The sequence below is a fragment of the Pantherophis guttatus genome, chromosome 2 (assembly GCF_059756535.1).
Source record: "Pantherophis guttatus breed Tessera chromosome 2, ASM5975653v1, whole genome shotgun sequence".
Lineage (NCBI taxonomy): Eukaryota > Metazoa > Chordata > Lepidosauria > Squamata > Colubridae > Pantherophis > Pantherophis guttatus.
Window position 1 is genome coordinate 78163169 of NC_142064.1, and position 22642 is coordinate 78185810.

Genomic DNA, 22642 nt, shown 5'->3' on the forward strand with positions numbered 1-22642 from the left:
AGGGAAAATAATAAGCAAACCACAACGGATTAAGAAGATAACTTCATTCATCCCACTGTATATCTTGAATGATAAGCCGGTCAGTTTGCCCCAGCTTTTATTTGTTTTTAAATTCAACCAGCTATAATTTACAAAGGCTGTTAAGCAAGATCATTTAGCAAAAACTAGAATATGTTGATCCTGGACTAGCTGAGTATAATCAAATTGAAATCACTTTGAGATAGCCCAAATTAACCAAGGTTTTCATTACATCATTTTCAGAAATATAAACAAGGCTAAAAAAAAAAAAAATCAAAGTATGGTTTTACCATTCTGTTGTTATTGACATTCTTTCGATAGCCTTATCCCCAGTGTATGAGATAGGCCCTATAGGGTTTTGTTTTCTGAGGGGGTGGGTTGCTTTCTTACATAGTAGAGATCAGAACCTGCTCCAAGATTTGTTCTGTCTTTCTAATGTTGTCAGTTGCCGAGCATCTTTGGAAGGATCATGTTTTGTCCTTGTTGCAAAAAGATGCACCTGATTGTTGGATGAGCAAAGGATTTTTTGTTTGTCATGCTTATATTTGATTGTTGAAAAATCATGTCTGGTTCAAGATAATTCCAGATTAAATAGTCTTAAAACCCTGGGTGGATTTCATAAAAATATACTGAGCTATGCCATCCTTTGCATCTCACAGGTAGTCCTTTTTTAACGACACCCTCATTTAATAACTGTTCTCAGTGATGAAAGAGTAACTTTGCAACAGTCCTCAAAAGTATGACCAAGCGTGCAGGTCTGTGAAGCAAAGGAAAGCTGAAGTAAGAGTATACCCACAGTCATGGTTAATGGCAACTTCACTTAACACCCAATTTATCTGTCCCAACTGTGGTCACTAAATGAAGAGTACCTGCAATTTACGACATTTGTAGTGACACTTTATTGGTATCTTTCTGGAATAAAAGGGCAAAAAATGCAATAATATTATGAAGATTTAATTGAAGAAACAGAGTTCTGTTTTTAGCTATCTTAGAAAAAGTGTTTTCTATTAACACTTCTATATTGCATAACTTTTACTGATATCAGAATGTATGAGAAGGCTCATTGATTTGAATTAGAAATTGCTAGAACATAATACTTTTATGGAGCTAAGCAGGGTTTTTTTTATTTTTGTCCATTTGTATGCAACTACACCTTTTAAGACTCATTGTAGTCTACAATATACTAAAATACAATTAAAATTTCCAGAATATTACAAAATATTAAATAAACAATGTTTAATAAGAATAATTATAGAACCCTAGAATAGAAAATATACAATGACAATTTGCCATTCTCTATAGGCCCCCTGTTTTATATTTAAAAGCTTCCAAAAGGTCATTAGCAAAGGGATCAGCCTGACCTCTAAAGGGAAGATGTTCATAATGTAGAGCAGTAATGGCTAACCTTTTTGCCATCGCGTGCCAGGAGGGGGGGAGGGGAGGTTCGCGCGTGCGGGTGCCCACACCCATAATTCTATGCGCCCTGCACTGCGGATGCGTGTGCAACCTCCCCTCCATCCCCCCCACCCACTCCTGGCATCCGATGGCACACTCCTTCAAGGATATATCTCAAAGAATTATCCAAGAACTTCTGAATTGCTACAGATTCTCTTCCATCCTCTCCAATAAAAATATTGACTCTTCTGTATCACTAAATTGGGATACTGTCTATCTTTCTTTTCTTTATCTATTTTCCACATTAAGTCTGATTATATAAATCTATTGCATCGATCAAACCTAGTACCACAGTTTTGATTCTGCTCCGATTTTTGTAACATGTGTCTTACTTGACCTTTTCTTGGCATTCTTTTTATGTAACACTGAATTCTTTATGTGTATTTCTAGACTGAATTTGGAGGAGGAACTGGATCAGATGAAAGTGCATGCCTCTAGAGATAAAACTACAATACAAGAGTTGAATATGTGTCTGCAGCAAGAAAGAGAAGGTAAGTTTGATTTAGCCATCGTGACAATCTACAAGTACTCCTCGCTTAATGTCCTTGTATCTGTGACCATTGCAGCATCCCTAAGGACAAGTGATCACTATTCAAGCAACCAGTTCATAATTAACATAGTTGCAGCATCCTCAACCATGGGAGTGCCGTTTGCGATCTTCTCTGCCAGTTTCAATAAGCAAAGTTAATGGAGAAGCCAGCAGGAGGTCACAAATGGTGACCGTGGGGTGCTATGAATATGCATGTTTTGCCTAATGATGGGAACTGGGACTGCTGGAACGGCTGTCGTAAGTTGATGTGGTTACATGAGTTCACGTTTTATGACCAAGTTGTTTGGTGGCAGAGTTGCTGGTCCCAGTTCTTGCTGGGGAAAATTGCATATACTTGTACATTTTGAGCTAGTAAGTCAGTAAGTGCTTTGCATATGGATTACATATGAAAAATTATTATAAGTCTATAATCCAAATTAAGAATTTAGCTATTATTTTACAGTTCATATTCATGGTTTCTTTACTTTTTGTAATGATAACACATTTTGATTCCTTCAGACGCATGAAGAAACAATATTCTTCAGAACTTCTTTCACTTTCATATTTGATTCATTGTTCTGGTTATTAGCATTTAGCATTTAGACTTATATATTGCTTTATATTGCTTTATAGTGCTTTTGGTTTACAACATCAGCATATTCCCCCCAATAACCTGGGTTCTCATTTTACCAACCTCAGAAGGAGTCAACTTTGAGCTGGTCAGGATCAAACTCCTGGCAGTAGGCAGAGTTAGCCTGCAATACTGCATTTTAATTACTGCCCCGCCATGACTCTTACACTATATAATTATATTAAACTAAGTCACATTGGACCTGTAAAGCTGGCTTTTCATATTTTTTCTTAGTGACTGTAATTGAGTATTATGAAACAATATTTTCATTTGAATCTGACTAGTACTTTTTTAGGTTTTGCTGCCATAGGCAAGAGTCAGTATTAATAATACAAAAATATGTGTTGTTGTTTTTTACAGTCATATAATACCCCATAATCACATATTCAAGTGGTCTGATATGTATTTGGAGAAATAGTATAACATCACATAAGGACCATGTCTTTTTTTTTAAGTGATTCTCCTTGCTTTAAACAAGACCATATTGTTATATAACTGAGAGTGTATATAGCTTATATAACTGAGGGCGTATGCACTAAGACAAATTCCTTGTGTGTCCAATCACACTTGGCTAATAAAGAATTCTATTCTTTTCTATTCTAGCTTAGAGGAAAGGCCTCTGAGAATTGGATAGATGAGTAAAAAATGTTGTCTTGAACAGAATTACACGGCTAGGTAGAGCTTTTCTTTGTAGCAGCATTCCTCCAAAAATTAGGGATGATGATGATGATGTTACCATATATGGTATGCATTCTGACAGATAAATTTCAATTATTTGCATGACTGAAATGAACATGTTAATGAGTCCCATTGTCATCTGTCACATTTTTTGTCCCGAATATTCTAGAACATGGAAAAATATAAAGATCCCTTTTCAATTTTTTAGCCTACCTAGAATATAGAGTATTTGTTAAGATATGGTACCTGTATGTAATCCATATATCTAATTCTGTTATATGATCAACATTGAATGCTTTGATCAGTTTATTATTAAAAACTAAAAGAAAATCTCTGAAAAGTAAATATAGATGTAAAAGCTACAATTGATATTCAAATGAGTGAATATTTTGAAAAAGATTAAAAGTAGAAAATGTATGTAGTACCACTGTGCTAAGGGACTATGCTTGGAACTAACATGGGTGAAAATAGATTTATATCAAGGTAAAGGTACATATTCCCCAGCTGCACAATTTTTTCCCTCTTCTGTTATCTTTAGAGTATTGCTCCATTTATTTCACAAACACAGAAGTTTTAATTGGGCATGACAAGTTCCAAAGACAAAAGAAAGGGCTAATTCAGTCTAACAAACTTGTTAGTCACTGTTTATGCCAAGATGATTGCTAACCTACAGAGAGTAGCATGTTTTTCTTCCACTTCTGCTTTGTTTGTAAATTGAAGATCATACCTGACCTACTCTGTCTACGTATAGTGCTGAATGGGATGGTTAAAGGAAATGTTTCCCGCATATTCATAGGTATATTTTATAAAGAATGTTATTTCCTAATATTTACAACTTCTAAGCAATTTTGATATAATTATTTTCTTTTATATAACCTACTTACCATTTCGCCATTGTTTGCTGTTGAGCATTTTATGAAAGTCAGCTGAATATGTGAACTGACTTCATTGGAAAACATTGGAGCAACTTTTGGGCAGACTGCAGATTTAAGGGTGCAGCAATTAAGGATGTGTATTTGTGGGTAAATGACTTTTCACTTGTTCCTGACAATTTACAGGAGATAGTTAATTGGAATGACTTATGAAAAGTGTTAGAACTTATATCAGAAATAATTTTCCTACAGCAGTTAAGTGTTCAAACAATTTTGTAGCATTCATATTTCAGATTATATCCTTTTTTGTACATAATGGCTAATCCATTATAAAGCCAATTTTGAGACTTCAAAAGTTTGGATCGAGTCTGGGGAGAAATAGGTTGTGATATTGCCAAGCTCAGAGCAATGTATAAATTATTAGTCACCAGTTGATTTTTTTATCTTTTAATTCTTTTAAATCTCTAACATTTCAGTGGAATGGCATATGTGATTTATTCTTACGGTGTATATTTCATCTTACAAAAACAAGAAGTTAAAGTTTTGCCCACTATAAGTGGTCCATAAAGTTTTGTTTGCTCTGTTTACCTGGCACTCTATTCCTCCTAAAAGGGATAAAAATCAGAGAACAAAATCGACAATTTCTGTAGCAAGGAGGCGTAATCTAAAAAAGTATGAAGATGTAAATAGAAGTATAGTATTCTCAACCTAATGTGCCTTTGAAAAGCTGGAGAAAAATCATGATGTTACCAGAATTATAGCATAGCATAGGATTTTTTAAAAAGTCACTGATTTGAAACTGATCAAATGGCTTGACAAGAAAATAGACCACTATATTCTTAGTCAATGAACTCATTTCTTTGAAATGCTTTAGTATTGCTTTACTGGAATATTTACTGGAATTACAATGTATTATTTATTCTTCCTTCAAGAACTGCTCTATAAACTTGGTGAAGAAGATGAGGTCAACCACAGTACTCCAAAGAAGAATGTGAAAGAAATATCAGCACAGACATTACAGAAGGTATCCTAATCAGTAAGATATTGAACTCCACATGTTAAATCTCAATTTCACTGCAAGGGATCATATATTAAAAGACAACATTGATGAATATAAGCAATGTGTTATTTTTTTTAATTACCACTCATAACTCAAAATAATTCTGTCAAAATTGTGTCAGAAATCAATGCTCTATATTTGGCTCTATTCAAGCTAATGGTTTGTGCAGAAAAACAAATGTGCACTTTCTCAGAGTTGGATTATTCTTATTCTAAATATATGGTTTTATGAATATAAAGTGAAAAACATTGCATAGTTCTGTACTTATTTTGCACTGTATTAACAAATAATTAAGATCAGATCTTGGAAATCCAAGTGTCCAGGAAAAAAAGAGGAAAAACAAGACATATTATTCCCTTCCCTTCTATTAGGTTTTCACATCACTAGAAGAGGTACAGTATGTATAGTTTGTTCAAGTAGAGCAGTCTGTTAACAGCTGCTTTTTAACAAGGTGTGTTTTAACCTATGGTTCTTTTTCCCTATACAAATAATCCTGAAAAAAACTTTCTGCATATCATCCCTATTTCGTGAAAGATTTAACATAGGTTTTCAAAAGATATGTCAGAACAGAATAGAGAAGATCTTATGCGGCAAAATAATAACAACAACAACAACATCCCAGACTTAACAATTATTGATGAAAAAGTCTTGAGAGTGGATGTGGCAATATAAGAGAAGAGAAAGAACTGGAGAAAATCACAAAATACAAAGGCCTGCAAATAGAAGTAAAATGACTGTGGCAAAAGAAAGCACAGACAATACCAATGGTTACTGGGTCCTTTAGGTGGTATCCCAAAGCAACTGGAGCACCACTTGAACACTATCAGCACTGACAAAATCACTATCATTCAATTGGCAGCTTTGTTCATAACAGTTTACATCCTATGACAATACCTCTAACACCATCAAACAACCACATCTGTCTTTCCCAGGTCCTTGAGAGATCTCAATAGGTGGATAAAAATGCCAAATTCAGTCTAAATATCTGGCTGACTGTGCAACCAACCATAAACACACACACACACACACACACACTTTTATGCACATACACTGACATATACACACACAAACACAGAGATACATAGATCAAGTCAAGGCAGTGAACCTAGTATTCCTGCCTCCTATTTTCTCTCTCACTGAGGAAGTGACTGACTTAAAATCACTCATCCAGCTAATGAGTTTAGCTGTGTCCATTTATTTTTATATTTGTAAAATAGCTTGTAAATACAGTAGTTTTCAGCAGATCAGGGGATTGTATATATTGCCATATTTCTAGGTAATGAAGATTCTCATCTCATTATTACTAAATGACAAACGTATTAAAGTAATAACTGAGAACAAGAAATGCTCACATTCATTTATCTTAGGATAGAGTGAGTAATGGAAAACAAATTGAGTGATAGAGGATGTCGTAGCTGTCACCCGTGGGATAGAAGAAGTTTATGATACATAATTTTAATGACATAACTGTCAAGAATGGTTTGGCATAATATAGAACCCTTGAAGATATCTTTCCCAAACTACTGGATTATAGTAGGAAGTAATCGCTTTATTAATTCCTTCTAGAGCAATTTTTAATTTGAAATTCTGGAATGAAGAACATTTAGTTAAGGTATCTTCTATCTAAGGTGTGAAATTTCTTTTCTGGCCCAGCAATCAATCTCAGTGCTTGCGTTACTTAAGCCCAAATTCAAAAATTTGCTTACAGCAGAGGCTCAAAGATACATTGACATAACACTTATTAGTTGCTTTATCTCAAACAAGAATGAATACTTCTTTAGATATTGTTCCCGTGAGCCTAACAGTTTTGCCTGGTATGGTAACTTCTGCCTCACCAATTTTAGTATTCGTTATCAATGTTTTGGTATAATGTCCCTTTTTTTAACCACCAAAAAATGATACAGGTAATCCTCAATTTACGACCACAATTGAATCCAAAATATCTGTTGCTAAGTGAGACCATTTTTAAGTGAGTTTTGCCCCACTTTACAACCTTTCTTGCCACAGTTATTAAGTGAATCACTGCAGTTGTTAAATTAGTATCATGGCTGTTAAGTGAATCTGGCTTCCCCATTGACTTTGCTTGTAAGAAGGTCGCAAAAGGTGATCGCATGACCCCGAAACACTGCAACTGTCATAAATATGAGTCAGTTGCCAAATGTCTGAATTTTGATCATGTGACCATGGGGATACTGCAACAGTCACAAGTGTGAAAAACAGTCATAAGCCACCTTTTTCACTTTTTTCTGCTGAAATACAGTTACAACAACAAACTTGTTTTAAATCATGATACAAACTCAAAGCTAAACTTGTAATCTGGACTACCACATAATTATTTTTTTTAAAAGTTGAATAATCACAATTCATAATCCCAATCACATTATAAATATGCATTGTTTTGTTTCATATCATTTTTGTGTCACTGTGTAGTGGCACAATTTATTATATTATCTGTCCTTTTTTAACAGATGTATTGCAATACAAAGGCATTCCTTCTCATTACCTTGAAGTTATTTTTCACTTTGTTATTTGAAATAGTTGTGTTGGATGCAATTTTATTTCCAGAGATTATATAGGACATTAAATCATATTGAAAAGACCAGCCTCTATGTAAAACATTTAAAGGGGTTTTTTTTTCTTGGTATTGTTTTTAGATTTCACAATTGGAAAGAAGAATAATGGGCTTTGAAAAAGAATCCAAGAAGCTGAAGGAAATTAATAAAGGGTTAGTTAAGGATAAAAGTGAGCTGAAACTATTGCTTAAACAGCATGCAGGTGATGAAGAAGACAGAGAAAAAGAGCTGAAGATATTGGTGGAAAAGATCACAGAAGCAAAGAAGGACAAATCAAAGCTCCAGTTAATAATAGATGGTTTGGAAAAAGAGGTAACTTCTCTGAAGAGGCAAGTGGCAGAAGGAAATGTATTGAAAAATGAAAATGTGGATTTGCTGATTCAAGTGAAACAACTGCAGAGTTTACTGGACAAAGCAAAAATGGTTGACTCCAAAGCCACAGTAGAAGCAGCTTGTGGACAATGTAGGTGTAAGAATACAGGTGCCAATGTTAAATTGAAAACAGGAAAGAAAAAGAGCTTAGTGGAACATCAGTCTCTTTGCAATCAGTCCATCAAGGATATGAGTGGTGCACTTGAGAACTTCAGTAAAGACGGCTGGGAAGATATGAGTGAAAGCAGGTACAGCTCTCATTAACTTAAGCTCTGTAGAAGGGACACTGTGCATATGTAAAACACTAGCAAATAGAAATTGAATTTCAACTACTGTCGATTTGGTATGCAGAAAAAATACTGTCAGAGTCTTTGAAATATCTTGGGAGGTCTTGTTCTGAGTTTATTGACTGAAATTTGCATGCAAAATTAGCCACAACTGCATGAGTATTTGAATAGGTGCCAGGAAACCCAAAAGAAGGCAATGCTTGATTTCTTCTAGTGATGCTATTTTCATGTAGTCATGAGGCTTGAAATTGACAGTTTGGCAGGTTGATTTAATTTGCTGGCCCTTTGCATATTCACTGCTGACAGCTAAGGATTCCCAGGCAAGCCTATGAAGTCAGTTTAGTTATCTTGTGACATGCCGACACAGGAGGAGAAACACTTTTCCTCTTAATTTGGTTAGATAAATTTTGAATGACCCATTTCAGCTTGGTACCAGATGTCTACAAGCTGTTTTGTGTCCTTTAAATTAAGGACCATCCACACTAATTATTTCATGTATGTTTTATGCATAGTCATTGTACTGAGCGTAATTGAATGATTGTTGAAAATTAGTTCTGTAACCGTAAGTAGAATTGCATAGGTTCCTTAGATCCCACAACATAACAAAAGTTATTTCTAAGACTGAAATCAGGTGTTTTATAGTGATTTCATAAATTATGAGTAACAAAGTTTCTTATCTTTTACTTTATTTTATTTTATATAGAATTTATATACATAATGTACTACTTTATATACATAATTCAGAGACAATCAGAAATATTGTTCAGACAGGCCTTGTAGTGAACTTTTTAATTGTTGGATTGATAATCCTGCCTTTTCTTCAGGGATCAAAGTATGTATGTATGAATGCGGATTTATGGATTTAAAAAAGCTGTCAAAATCATAATTTTCAACAGCTTACAAGCTCATATAATACTGGTACATTAAAATAACTGAAATAATAGTTTTTCTTCCCATTTTGCTTCACGCAAAAACCCTAGCAGGCAGATTTTTCTAAAAATGACTGATTTTTCAAAAATCACCCAGTGAGCTTCTACAGTTGAGATGGACTTTCATCTGGGTTTCTCTGGTAGTAGTCCTGTTGCAGAAAATCAAAGGACTCGGATTTCGAAATCAAGAAAAGCTTTCTTTGGCCAAAAGGTTCAGACAGAAATATAACCATCTAACATCTGAACAAAGTTCTGTTTAAGACACACATTCTTATAGTCTCCAAAAGCAGCAAAACACGGAAATATGTGAAATCAGTCCTAATGTCTAGGCCCCTTGTTGCTGGGCAGAGGAGCTGATTCATGCTGACCCATGTGGTTTTTAGTTCTGCATTTTGACATGGAAGGAGAAAGTTAGCTAACTCTGCGGTTTGACTTTTTGAACTCAGCAACTGTCTCTTACAATAACAAGTCAAGGGACCTTTAGAGATCATCCAAGCCAACCCCGTATCATTTCACTTTTATATCCAAATCTCACTTTACGTCCTACTTTAGTCCAACATCTAAACTGTACAGTATATCGACATTGTCCACTGTGTTATTTGCTAAATAATTGATTAATTAATACTATTAATTAGTGATCTGTGGAAAATTGCATATGGTTTAGCTTTTAGATGATAGAAAGAAAGAAAATTTACTAGTTGTCATTTGTAGAACTTTAAATTTTGTATATTACTCAAATTCAGCTATTTATAGTTTAAATTTATGATAAGTTGATTTGTACATTTGCTTTAAACAAATGAGCTGGTCCATAGTTATCTTAATGTGTACAACCATGAATAAACCATAATTGGTGTCAAATGAGTTTTCTCATGACTGTTCCAGCATAAAGAAAGGGAGTGGACACAAAAAGTTCTGAATAATATAAGATCAGACTCAATTGTTTGAAGATATTTTTAGGCATCAACTACTGGCTCCACAACCATAAATTCTTTCTTTGCTATTGCAACTTATTTATGGTTAGAGAAAATAGAAGCATGAAAATAATCCAAATTAAGAAAAGTAGGATTTAATCACTGACTTCAGAATTGGAGCCTAAGTTCTTATTCGGTCAGTTAATTAACCTTGGAGTTCCCATTAAAACAAATGGTAACTATGATTTAAGATTATTCAATGCTGAAGACTTTTTAAAATAACTATCACATCTGCTAAATATTAACACAATTGGAGCAAGAGGTTTTTCATGCCTCAAATTTCCTAATGAAAACGCATATGGGATATGTTATATGTCAAACAGATACGCTTTTATATAAAATGTTATCATAATAACTTAATAACATATTGATGCCCTGCACTGCTCAACAGAAAAGAATTAATAAAATGCAAATATGAAGGATACTGTGTCGCTATTTATGTATGAGTTTGAAATTTAGAAAATTTGAATATTTCTTTATAGTTATTTTTCTTTATAAATAATATTACAGCAATAACACTTAGATTTATATATGCTTCACAGTGCTTTACAGCCCCTTTTTAGCAGAGTCAGCATATTTCCCCAACACTCTTGACTCCTCATTTTACTGAACTTGGAAGGATGAAAGGCTGAGTCAACCTTGAGCTGGTGAGACTTGAACTGCTGGCAGTGGGCAATCAACAGAATTAACCTGCAATACTGCATTCTAACCACTGCACCACAGTGGCTCTTTATATAAGAAAACATAATATAATAAAAATTAACACAAACATAGAAAACTGATTAGAAAACTGAGGAAAGAAAAAGTCTCAATGGTCCATCAATTCTGCCCTTTGAGTTTTTCTTTTTTCTTTTTAATTAATTTATTGTTTTTAATTATTAATTATTATTTTTTTATTTTAATTTTTGTTGGATGATAGACATGTGTTTACCTCAAGCATGTTTAAATTCAATTACTGATGATTTGCCCACTATCTCTGCTGAAAGTTAGGGTGTCAAACTGGCATCATCATATGATGTATCTCAACTTTTTCCCCCTTTGCTAAACTGGGCGTGACCCATCCTGCCTGTGGGCCGCGAGTTTGACAACCCTGCTCTAACATATCCCTGTTCCTGCTTGTAAGTGCATTTGAAAGGTTTGTCATCTCTTGGTGTAGCAGATTGATGGTGGATTGCTACTTATTTTTGAGTGTGTGCCCATGAGATGTTCGGGACATGTTCTTTAAAGTTGGATATTCAAATTTCTCTTGAAGAGAGATGTCATCCATAATGCAAAAAATGTATGAAATAGGTTAATTGTAATTGATAATATCTCCGGCTAACTTTCCTTTGGGATAAAGTGCTTGTAATTAGAAGCTTATTGTCAAGGCTACACTGTAGACTATAGTCTATATGTCACTACCAGCTTGACTGACACACCAATTATCATTAATGATCAGAGGCCTGATGCTCGTTTCAGCAAGCTCAGTACCAAGTGTAGTTTTTCAGCAGCCATTACTATAATGAATCCACCCACTCTAAACTTATCCGTCAGCTTTTTGTAGTTGAAGAAAAAGGAAAATAAGAATTATTCTAAACCCTTACTTCCTCCAAAATAAATTGTTTACAACCAGATTTGCCTAATGTGAAATGTCTTCTTTAGCACCATCAGTGATACAGATTTAAAAGTTTGTTGCTACCAGTGCTGAATTTATCATTGCCAAACTTGAATTGGTCCTAACAATGGATAGTGTTCTGCACAACATATATCCTGCAGGCTATACATGATCCACCTCAGGTTTTTTTTAAAGAAGCCAATAAATTCACTGTTGCTGCCCCCAAAATATGCACTTATGTGCCTCCAATACTCCTAGGCCTCATTGCCACCACCAGTTCCAGTGCTGCGGCTGCCTTACTAGCTGAACAGCTGATCAGTGAATCAAGTACAATAGAACCTCTGGTCACAACCATAATTAGTTCTATAACTTTGGTCGCAAACTGATTTGGTCATGACTCGGACCTAATTTTGAAAATTTGGCGCTTACAAAAAAAATGGTGCGGAAAGGGAAATTGGCTGCGGGGGAAAAAAGTGGATTTTTTGGTCAGAACCCGATTTGGTCATGGTCAGAAGCGTTCGTGACCAGAGGTTCTACTGTACTCCTGTATGGCCTGCTATTATTTTTAATTTATTGTTACGATCGCCTTCTCCTCTACAAATCATAAAGCCTGTTACAGTACATATTAGGGAAGACTAACGTTCTATGGGAGAACCAGTTTGGTATAGCATTTAAGGTATCAGGCTAGAAACTGGGAGATTAGGGAGTTCTAGTCCTGCCTGAGGCACAAAATCAGCTGGGTGACCTTGGACCAGTCACTCACTCTCGGCCCTAGGAAACAGACAATGGCAAACCACTTCTGAAAACTTGCCAAGATAATTGCAGGTACTTGTCCACGCAGTAGAGTCAAGACTTATTTGAAAACACTTCTCAACTCCCCTCCATTACCCTCCCCACCAAAAAACAAACCCTTCTATGGTCTCTTTTAATGGGGAGATTAGAGTTTAGAGGTTCTCTTTTCTTGAGCTCATTCTTTCCTGCTTTCAGAATTCCAAGCATTCCCACGATCAGTAGTTTTGGTTTTTTTTGCTTCTTATTTACTCTGGCTATAGTAGAAGGCTTGAACTGACATTAAGCTATATTCCCTCCCTCTCTCCTCCCTCCCTCCCTCCCTCCATCTAGTAGGCATTGCCTGTTTATAAAGTTTTTTTACATTCTCCCTCTTTAGGTTCATATCATTTCCATTTTGCATAAATAATATGACTGCTGACAAAACAGCAGTAGTCTGGGAGGGATGGCATCTGCATTGTGGAATGTGCACATCGTTTCCTCTTCCTTTTTCACATTCTTGACTCCTTTTGTATATTTCTTTCACTTATGGTACTGATCAATCTAATTTTATTGTGTTGTAGCTAAAACAGACAAGTGACCTCCCATGCATTACAATATATAAAACAAATGTGACGATCAGAGAACTTAGATTTTGAGCTGGTCAACCTCTCTAGAAAAAAATAGAATATTTTTTATTTATATTAATATTCCTATTCATTCTGATTCTAAATATATGACCTTGAACACTTTCCAGTGATAAGATCATACAATCATCTTCTAAGATAATGGACCTTCTATAGAGAACCACTTTGAAGTTCAATAACGAACTTCACCTTAGGAAGTTCAGTATTCATCAGGGCTCATTTAGAGATTCCTCCTTTCATTGGATAGTATTTGTTCCTCCAGTGCATCCTTCTTTGAAAACCTGAAAAGTTTATTTAGAGTGAGGGATGACAAGTGTTATATTCTGTTTCAAGAAACAAGTGTCACAAATACTGCTCAGCAAAATAACATACCTCATTCAGCACTTTCAACTAAGTAAATAAGAAATTAAGACATTGGTTTGATACCTCAAAAATGTCCAGTACATTATAAATATACTTATTTTCTTTTCCTGTTGCCATCATCTCAGCACATTGAACTGGAAAGCCTCTCCCACCAACTCCATTATATGCTGCTTCGCATATATAAGCTGAAACCTGATGGTTCTTCTTTTTTCTTTCTAAATGCTTTTTGATTTTTAGGTTAATTGGCCCAGTGGTCTCCCTATAATTTATCCTCAGTTGACTTCCATTACTTATGCTAAGATATTCAATTGCAGATCAGAACGTATTCTATAGGATCTGTAGCTTCTTCTACTTCCCTATTCGATACGAAACTCCCTCTTCAACATGTAAAATCTTGTCATAGTTTGATAATTTGTAAATGATCACAGTTTCATTGTCACATCAATTCAGTACTATCTTGACGTTTAGGCTTGGATTGATGTATTGCTTGGAGAAGTAGTTCTGTCATCTATATTTTTTTTAGAAGACCACTTGCCCCATTTCTATGGGAAAGTTTGTTAATCACCCTTGTTTGGGATACATGGATAGCACAATGAAATAGCGCTTACCCACAACTTGGTTCTTCAAGTAATTATTTCTATTTTCATGTTATCCAAGATTATTTCCTCTGCATATTTTTAGTCACACAGATAACTAGGAATCACTGAGAGAAGGGAGCCATTCCCAGGAACATGCAGTATAGGATGCATCTCCTGCCAAAAATGTCTTCGGCTGTAGAAGGTTCTCAATGAGGATTCTGCATAAGTGTATTTCCTATAATTCTAAATGTACAGAAGTTACAGCAATGACTTTATTTGTTCTACAATTGGTCAGTTATAGACAATTAAATCTAAAAGCAGTAATTTTTTTTTTTTTCAAATGCATTCTTCTTAGTGACACTGAAATACTGAGTTCTGAAAACCTGGAGACAAGAGCAGTACATCATATTTCACTGACAAAAAGAAATGAACAGCAAGAACAAGATAAGATCGAGAATAATAAAATAATCCCAAGCAGCATGTGTTTAGAAGATGAAAGCAAATTGCGCCAGAAAAAGGTAAGGTTTGAGTTACTTCGGTGCATTCACTTGTGCTGCTTTTTTAATGCCACTGACAAATATTTAAAGGTAACTGAATAATATAGTCTATTATATATAATGTAAATGCACCCATCCCACCGCTGGAGTGACTCTAGGCTTATAAAATGGTATAAAAAGATAAATAAAAAATGATAGATAAATGTAAAAACATTTACCTACTACCAGTGATCCAAAGTTTAAGTTCACAACCCAAAAGGACTATGCTAGACTACATGAGAATAGTTGTTACTATCAGTTTTGGAAAGCATATTTGCAAAGGACAGTTCACTAGCTCTTTTAATTTCCTTAAAAATCCATCTATCAATTTTGCAGAGGAGAGAATCTTTTATATTTGAATCCAATAATTTTCCTTCTAGAATTTTTTTTAGATCCTTTATTAATCGATTTTAATTAATTTTCTATTTCCTCACTTTAAATAATGCAGGCATATCCTAATCTTTATAATATGGACATATACCTCTTTTAAGTAGGATTGGTAACTAATTTGTGACTGCCATTTCAATAGCATTTTTAAAGATTTCCTCATAGATTAGTGAATGACTTAGAAACAGAGAATTTATGCCATTTGCATACTCCCATTGTTCCTTTAAAACATATTAATAAATGGCAGTGGTGAAATCCAAATTTTTTTACTACTGGTTCTGTGGGCGTAGCTTGATGGGCATGGTGTGGCTTGGTGGGCATGGCAGGGGAAGGATACTGCAAAATCCCCATTCCCTCCCCACTCCTGGGGGAAGATATTGCAAAATCTCCATTCCCACCCCACTCTGGAGCCAGCCAGAGGTGGTATTTGCCGGTTCACTGAACTACTCAAAATTTCCACTACCAGTTCTCCAGAACCTGTCAGAACATGCTGGATTTCACCCCTGATAAATGGCAGGTGTTCAAATTGTGCAACATTAAATCAATAAACTCTTCTACAACTGTCAGCTATGTTCAGATTCTATTATATATATACGTTCACATTTACAATAATAAATTGACCACTAAATCCAGTTTTAAGCATTTGCATTCTGATGCAACACAACTTGGGCCCAGCTCATACAAAACATAAGCTTTATGCAAGCATAGTTAACCCTATTAGAAATAACAATGTGAAAACTGACCTATATTGAATTTTGCAATAGTACATGTCACATACATACCATTGTGTTACTGAGTAAGCACCATTATTGAAACAGAAGAAAATTAAATAATATGCAAAAGAAATGGGGAAAAAGAAATAAGTAAGAGAAAACAATGAATTGAATATTACATAAATTCATTTCTATTTTTGAAAACGGTCAGGATTCCATCTCTTCCCTACAACACATTTTACAGGGTCTTTTATTCTTTAAAGTTTTGACTTACCTCTTTTTGAAGTACTCATGTACATTTCTCATACCCTTTCAGATACACTTAATGCTCTAATCCCCTGTAACATTTGCCTTTGTACAAGGGGACAATAACAACATCTAAGCTAAGATATTTGTCGATATACTTTTTTATTTTTTAATCAGTTAAAAACATGGAGGAGAATGGATTTAAAAATGAATATGAGTAATATATTGTGAATTAATTTAAGGTTAAATAATTGAATAAGAGATGTAGAAATGGAGGAAAATATAAAACTGGACAATAATTAAAATAAAATGTTATGAATTAGTCAAACAAATGAAGTTAGGAGTGGAGGGAAGCATAATTCTGGAGAACAGTGAAAGTAAAGCTATGATCTAGTCTTACAAATAAGGTAGGAGTGGAGGAAAGCATCATACTGGAGAACAGTTAAGGCAAGACTGGGAACCAGTTAAAAATAAAAATAACGAGTTAGGAGTGGAGGAAAGCACGGGCTGGAAAATAGCCAAAGTAAAGCTGTGAACCAGCCATTAGAGTTAGGAGTGGAGGGAAGCATACGCTAGGTAACAGTTAAAGCAAAACTGTGAACTAGCCAAAAAATAAAAAGTTAGGAGTGGAGGAAAATATACCTGGAGAGCTACTGAAATACAGTTGTGAACCAGTTAAAAATAGAGGTTGGAACGGAGGAAAGCATTGCTGGGAAGCAACTATTTGAGTTGCGAACCAGTTTCATAATAGATTTAGGAGGATTGAAGGAGATAATGTTGGTATGCAGTTAAATTATACTAAGAACCAGCTCAAATAAGTAAAGTTAGGAGTGGAGGAAAGCATCGCTGGAAAGCAGCTGATTAAGTTGCGAACCAGCCAAAAAATAAATTCAGGAGGAAGTGGAGGAGACAATACTGGAGAATAGTTAAGCCAAACTGCGAACCAGTTAAATAAATAGAGATAGAAGTGGTGGAAAACACTGTTGGGAAATAGCTATTTAAATTATGAATCAGTTAAATATTAGACTTTAAAATAAAGTATTTTGGGAGTGACAAATTTTAGATGGGAATGTTGATTGATTTAGAAACAATTAAGAAAGGAGGAAAATATTCTTTGTTAAGATTATGGATATCAGTTGTCATTTAAAAGAGGTACAAACTCAATGTAATGGGTCTTAGAAATGAGGAATATATATGAAATATTGATTGTTAAAATGACAAAGATTTGGAATGATGTCTATTTGTAAATAATTGTTTAGAATTTAGGGTGACATAGTAGAATGTTTAAAATCTAAATGCTTAGAATAAGATTTCTTGTTCTTTTCTTTTTTCTTTTCTTTTTTCTTTTTTCTTTTAAAGAGGTAAATGGATAAAATTTGGAACAAAATTGGTTGAGGGAATGTGAGTAATTGTATTTACTTTATACCGGATCAAATCCTTGCTCTAAAAAGATGTATTTTATGTTTCATGTTTAAAAAAAATAAAAAAAAACTTTTCAAAATAAATAAATAAATAACAGCATCCATCCAATTGTCAGACACAAAATAAAATATTTTCTTGTGTCAAACAAAATATGGATGGACTAAGCCAGTGGTTCTCAATTGGGAGGGGGGGCATTATGTCATCACAGGAGGGGATCCATGAAGGTTTGAAGAAATGTTATGATTTAAATCTCGAATTAAGTCTTGGTGGTCCATAGCCATGGTCCGTGGCCCCAAAAGGAATTTATGGGGGTCTGTGGTGAAGAAAAGATTGAGAAGCACTGTATTAAGCAAATTGCATGCATATTTTATAATTTTTCCAGTTGTCCCATCTGTAGGATGCTGCAGCCTTATCATTTTTAGTTAATACGTTATTAGTATTCTACCCTGAATTAAGGAATTACAGAGACATAAAAAGGGAGAATTTTTAATATATTAACTGCCTATCGTTTCTTTGTTTTAATTTTGTTTCTATAGTTTTAAAGTTTTTAATAATAACAACAAAGATAATTGTTTTAGTTATTTATTAATTCTTTCAGCTTTGCTTTATTCCGTCTGGATTCACTTGTTTTGTGAGATGGACAGTTATGTAAATTGGATTAACTAACAAACAAACAGAAAATTCTCTTTCTACCTGACAACATTGTGATGCAAATGTCTGTTCAGATATTGAAACACATATTTGCTTGAATATTTAGACATATTAAGGAAAGTCAAGCGTAAGCATTGTTATGAAAAAGTAGTATTCTAGAACAGTAGTCCTTAAATTAAAGGTAATCACTCCAAGAGAATAATTTGGGTATAGTCTAGGGATAATGGAGCACTTTGTAATCAATTGATTGTGAGTCGAGGATCTAGTTTGGGACAATCACTGCTATGATGGTTTGCCTGGTTTTTGGTGGGGGTCACAACATTATTCCAGACTGGAAAAAGGGATAATTTGATCAGACAATTTAAGAATCTCTGTTCTAGGAGGAGCTTCCTAATTTTTAACAATGGAATGGCAGTTACTTGGAGAGGCTCCTCAGTATGACAACACAAAATTGATAAGTCAAAGTCATGAGTGTGAGAAAGGTGGCATTTTTGTTTATTTATTTGTTTTAGTTCCAAGATTTTACAATTAGCTATAAAGGAAAAATACGGTATGTGTGTCTGTGTGCACACACACACACATAATATAATACACACACACACACATATACAAACACACACACATAGTGTGTGTGTGTATTTGTGAAAACATGTAAATCCTATTAATATAATAACTTTTCTTGTGTTTGTAGAAAAACAAAGGCGAACTAGTAACAACTGTCCAAAGGAAAAAGATTCTAAATTCGGCATTCAATCCTTACAAAGGTAAGAATACATAAAGTCTTTTGTAATAGCAAAATTATATTTACATTTGTGGATAGAAAACATCTGGATCAACAATAGTCATCAATATAGCTCACAAATAGCTAAAATAAAATAGATGCACCAAGATCATTATAATTTAAAGAAAAGAAATTTACTCTTCTCCAAGAAAGAGCAAGAAAATGATGTCTTTTCATTAGGGTAATTTGATTTCACTTTCCCTTATAGTAAGAAAAAGCAGTTTAACTATAAGGGTCCGAGTCATCAGGAAGTGTATTTATCAGTGTCCCAGTCCCCCTCTTTTTTTATTTAAAAAACAATCTATAAGAAGGCAGTTGGTTGCTTATATATTTTCTCCTTTCCTCTCTAATCCCTAGTAGTCAGGACTTTGAGACCAATTTCTTCAGTGTGCACTAGCAGGGGTTTCAACATAACACCAGCTGGATAAAACAGACAATGTACTGTGGCTTAAAAAGTGCCAAATTGAGACTACAGTGGATGCTGTATTTCAAACCTCTCTAACAGCATCAGAGAGGATAGATCAACTGAACACATCAATAAGTAAAAAGAATTTCCTTAAAATGGGATGGACTAGTTGTTGAGAGCATACCTGCTTTTATGCTTCTTAAGCTTGCCTTAATATAAGTAGAGTTTTTTTTTTCTCTGCTGCCTTTATGTATTCTCAAAGCTATTTCCTTCATTACTCCAGATTTTATGGGCTATGCTCCTCACTCAGAGTAGAAAGCAGATTCTTTTTTAAGACCGCAAAAAAGTACTCTAACCTTTTTGCAATCTTAAAATTATAAAAAATAATTTGTGATTATTATTACTATAGTATATACATAAAAATGTGAAATCACAGCTGCCCGTTCTTTTAGCTGATATTCCCCTTCACATGCATAAAATTCTTCCCCTAAACAAGAATACCTTAAGGGATTGGCATAGTAAATCTATGGATCCAAGCACTGTAGCCTTTTTTAATTGATAGTTGAAAATTTGTCCATGCTCATATTTTCTAAGCGCTGTCCAAGATTTTGTGGTATGGCATCCAATGTACTGATAACCTCTGGGACCAGTTGTACAGTCAGACAGATGTTTATACTGGATTTGGCATTTTTGTCCATCTGTTGAGCCCTTCCCAAGGACCTGGGCCAGGCAGATATAGTTGTTTAATAATATTAAATACTTCATCTTTTAGAAGAAGGCTTCACAGTCTTTTAGTCTATGGGGTATATAGATTTTTTTTGGAAGTTTCAGGTTAGATTTTTTACTAGGAGGCTACAAAAAAATACAGAGTATTAATAACATAGTTTGCAATGTAGTTACTTGTTTGTCTCTGATTCTGCTTGGAAGCATAGCCATTATCAGTGGTGAAATCTAAAAATTGTTGCTACCAGTTCTATGGGTGTGGTTTGGTGGTCATGTGACCGGGTGGTCATGGCCAGCTTGACGTCACGTATGTCACTCACTGTTAGAGTCAGAAGCTGCACATTATGAACTGCATTCTGCCCTTCTGAAGCCCCCAACACTTTGAGTTTCCCTCTGCCATCGGGCTTGATTGCCCAAGTGAATCTCGTAGCCTTCTCTTGCCCCACTGTCCATCCCAGAGGGCCGTGCATCCCCCCTACCAATCCTCCATACAAAGCGCCCGCCCCGTTTCTGCAAAGGCAGGGCGATCCAAAATGGGGAGGGGGATGCTGCAAAAAAGGCCGCCTTCTACCCATGCCTCCCATGCCAGCTCCGCGGGGCTTGGGGCTCCGAAGCACCCACTGGATTCCCACCCAGCCACCTGCCTGCTCTCTTTGACCGCTGGCGCCACTCCAGGAACTTGGCCCGCGGAGTCCGGCACTCTGGGGGAAGGAGGCTCAGCCACACCACCGCTTCCAAGCGGCAAAGAAGCAGAGTGAGGGGGGCGGAAGCTCCCAATGTGGGGAGAGGGCCAGGCCTGGCTATGCCACCACAGAGCCTACAGCACTTTCCTTCGGCCTGGGGGGCAGCGCTTACCCAGGTAGGCCAGTGTGGGTAGCCCTTCATGTTGGTGCTCCCTTGCCTGCCGCCGCCATTCTCGCCGCCCTCCCTCTCCACCTGGCTACAGACATCTGCCTTCCCAAAACAACCTCCCGAAGCAACTCCGCCGCCGTTCGCTTTTGTTTTGCGATGGGAGAAGGAAGAAAGCGAATGGCAGCAGTGCAGCAGGGCTCTGGGAGGGCAGGCAGGACTCATGGTGGAGGGGAAGGCAAGCGGGTGGCAGTTGGCCAAAGGCCCTGCGCACCAGGCCCAAAAGGCGAGTGAGCCTTGCCATGTCCCTCCAAGGAGCCGAGCGCAGCGGGTCTCCCTCCCCCTCACCGCCAGCATCAACCTTACCTTCTAGATCCTACGCCGGCGTATTCAGCATGCCCAAAGGAGCCAGTGCATTGGTAAGGCTGATGGCGGGCGAGCCTTTGTGGAGATGCAGCTGCTGCTCCGGGGCTGAGAGGGGCACCAGCCCCACGGTGGAGTGTCTGATGCACATGTTCTGATGCAGTGCGGCGACAGCGTATCCACCAAGGGCCGCCTCCCACCCACGGGCCGGGCCGGGCTGGACGCCAACCTCGGAAGGCAAGTAGGCATGGAGGACCACCAGGAAGGCAGCGTGGAAGGCAGGCAAGCATGGCAGTGTTGTGGGGAAGGGAGTAGGCTGTTAGCTTCCTTCCTCGCAGCCCTGCCATGCTTGCCTGCCTTCCACATGGCCTTCCGCTTGCCTGCCTTCACAAGCTGGCCACGGGGACGCCAGGAAGGTAGCAAGGAAGGCAGACAAGCATGGCAGGTCTGTGGGGAAGGGAGCTAGCAGACCTGCCATGCTCACCTGTCTTCCACGTGGCCTTCCACTTGCCTGACTTTGCAAGCTGGACGCCGGGAAGGCCATGTGGAAGGCAGGCAAGCATGGCAGGACTGTGGGCCGCAGACCGGTTCGGGGGCATGGCCAGCCAGTGATTGCTACCGGTTTGGCAAACCAGCCCAAATATCTGCTACCGGTTTGCCTGAACCAGTCCGAACCAGTAGCATTTCACTCCTGGCTAATATACTCTGGATGATATAATTAAGAGGAGCAAGTCATATATATGAAGCAAGTTTACCATTTTGGCCAGAAAAAAATAATGTTCTTGCAATTTCCCCATTAAGGCATATGAACATATACCCTTGCAACTGTATAGTATATATTGTGTTTTATTGCAAGAGAAGCTTGGGGTTGGTTCTATTGGATGTTTTATTGAAAATCTTTTGCAACCAAAAAAAAAGCCATTTCTTTGAAGCTAACAGATTTGTAGTGTCAGATTAATAATTGGTCAATATTAAATATATTTAGTTAACAGAGAGAAGATAAGAAGTATCATGGTCCAGAAACCTGGCTCCTCCGTGTCACTTTGGGGACGTATCACATCTTTACAGCAGCAGTTAGCTGTAGTACAGAAATCAAAAAGAACAGCAGTATCATCTCTCAAGAAGTCCAGAGAAGCAAATAAAAGATTAACATCCCAGTTGCATCTAACCAAACAGCAACTTCAGGCCAGCAAACAAACTGTTCAGGTAAAAGTTTATTGTCGTCTTGATATGACAAAAA

General features: G+C 36.4%; 1 protein-coding gene across 4 annotated transcripts in view; it reads left to right on the forward strand.

Moving 5' to 3' along the window:
• The window catches only part of CNTLN (centlein), a 200038-nt gene that overhangs the window by 109751 nt on the left and 67645 nt on the right, over positions 1 to 22642 (forward strand). For all 4 annotated transcript variants that reach the window (XR_015732281.1, XM_087886302.1, XM_034410493.3 and 1 more), the window contains 6 exons: positions 1864 to 1964; positions 5116 to 5207; positions 7898 to 8436; positions 14681 to 14843; positions 18972 to 19044; positions 22388 to 22608. Coding sequence is in view for 3 of the 4 variants with exons in the window: in XM_087886302.1 (XP_087742428.1) it covers positions 1864 to 1964; positions 5116 to 5207; positions 7898 to 8436; positions 14681 to 14843; positions 18972 to 19044; positions 22388 to 22608 (1189 nt within the window). In the remaining variant the exon portion in view is untranslated. The remainder of the gene's footprint in view (positions 1 to 1863; positions 1965 to 5115; positions 5208 to 7897; positions 8437 to 14680; positions 14844 to 18971; positions 19045 to 22387; positions 22609 to 22642) is intronic.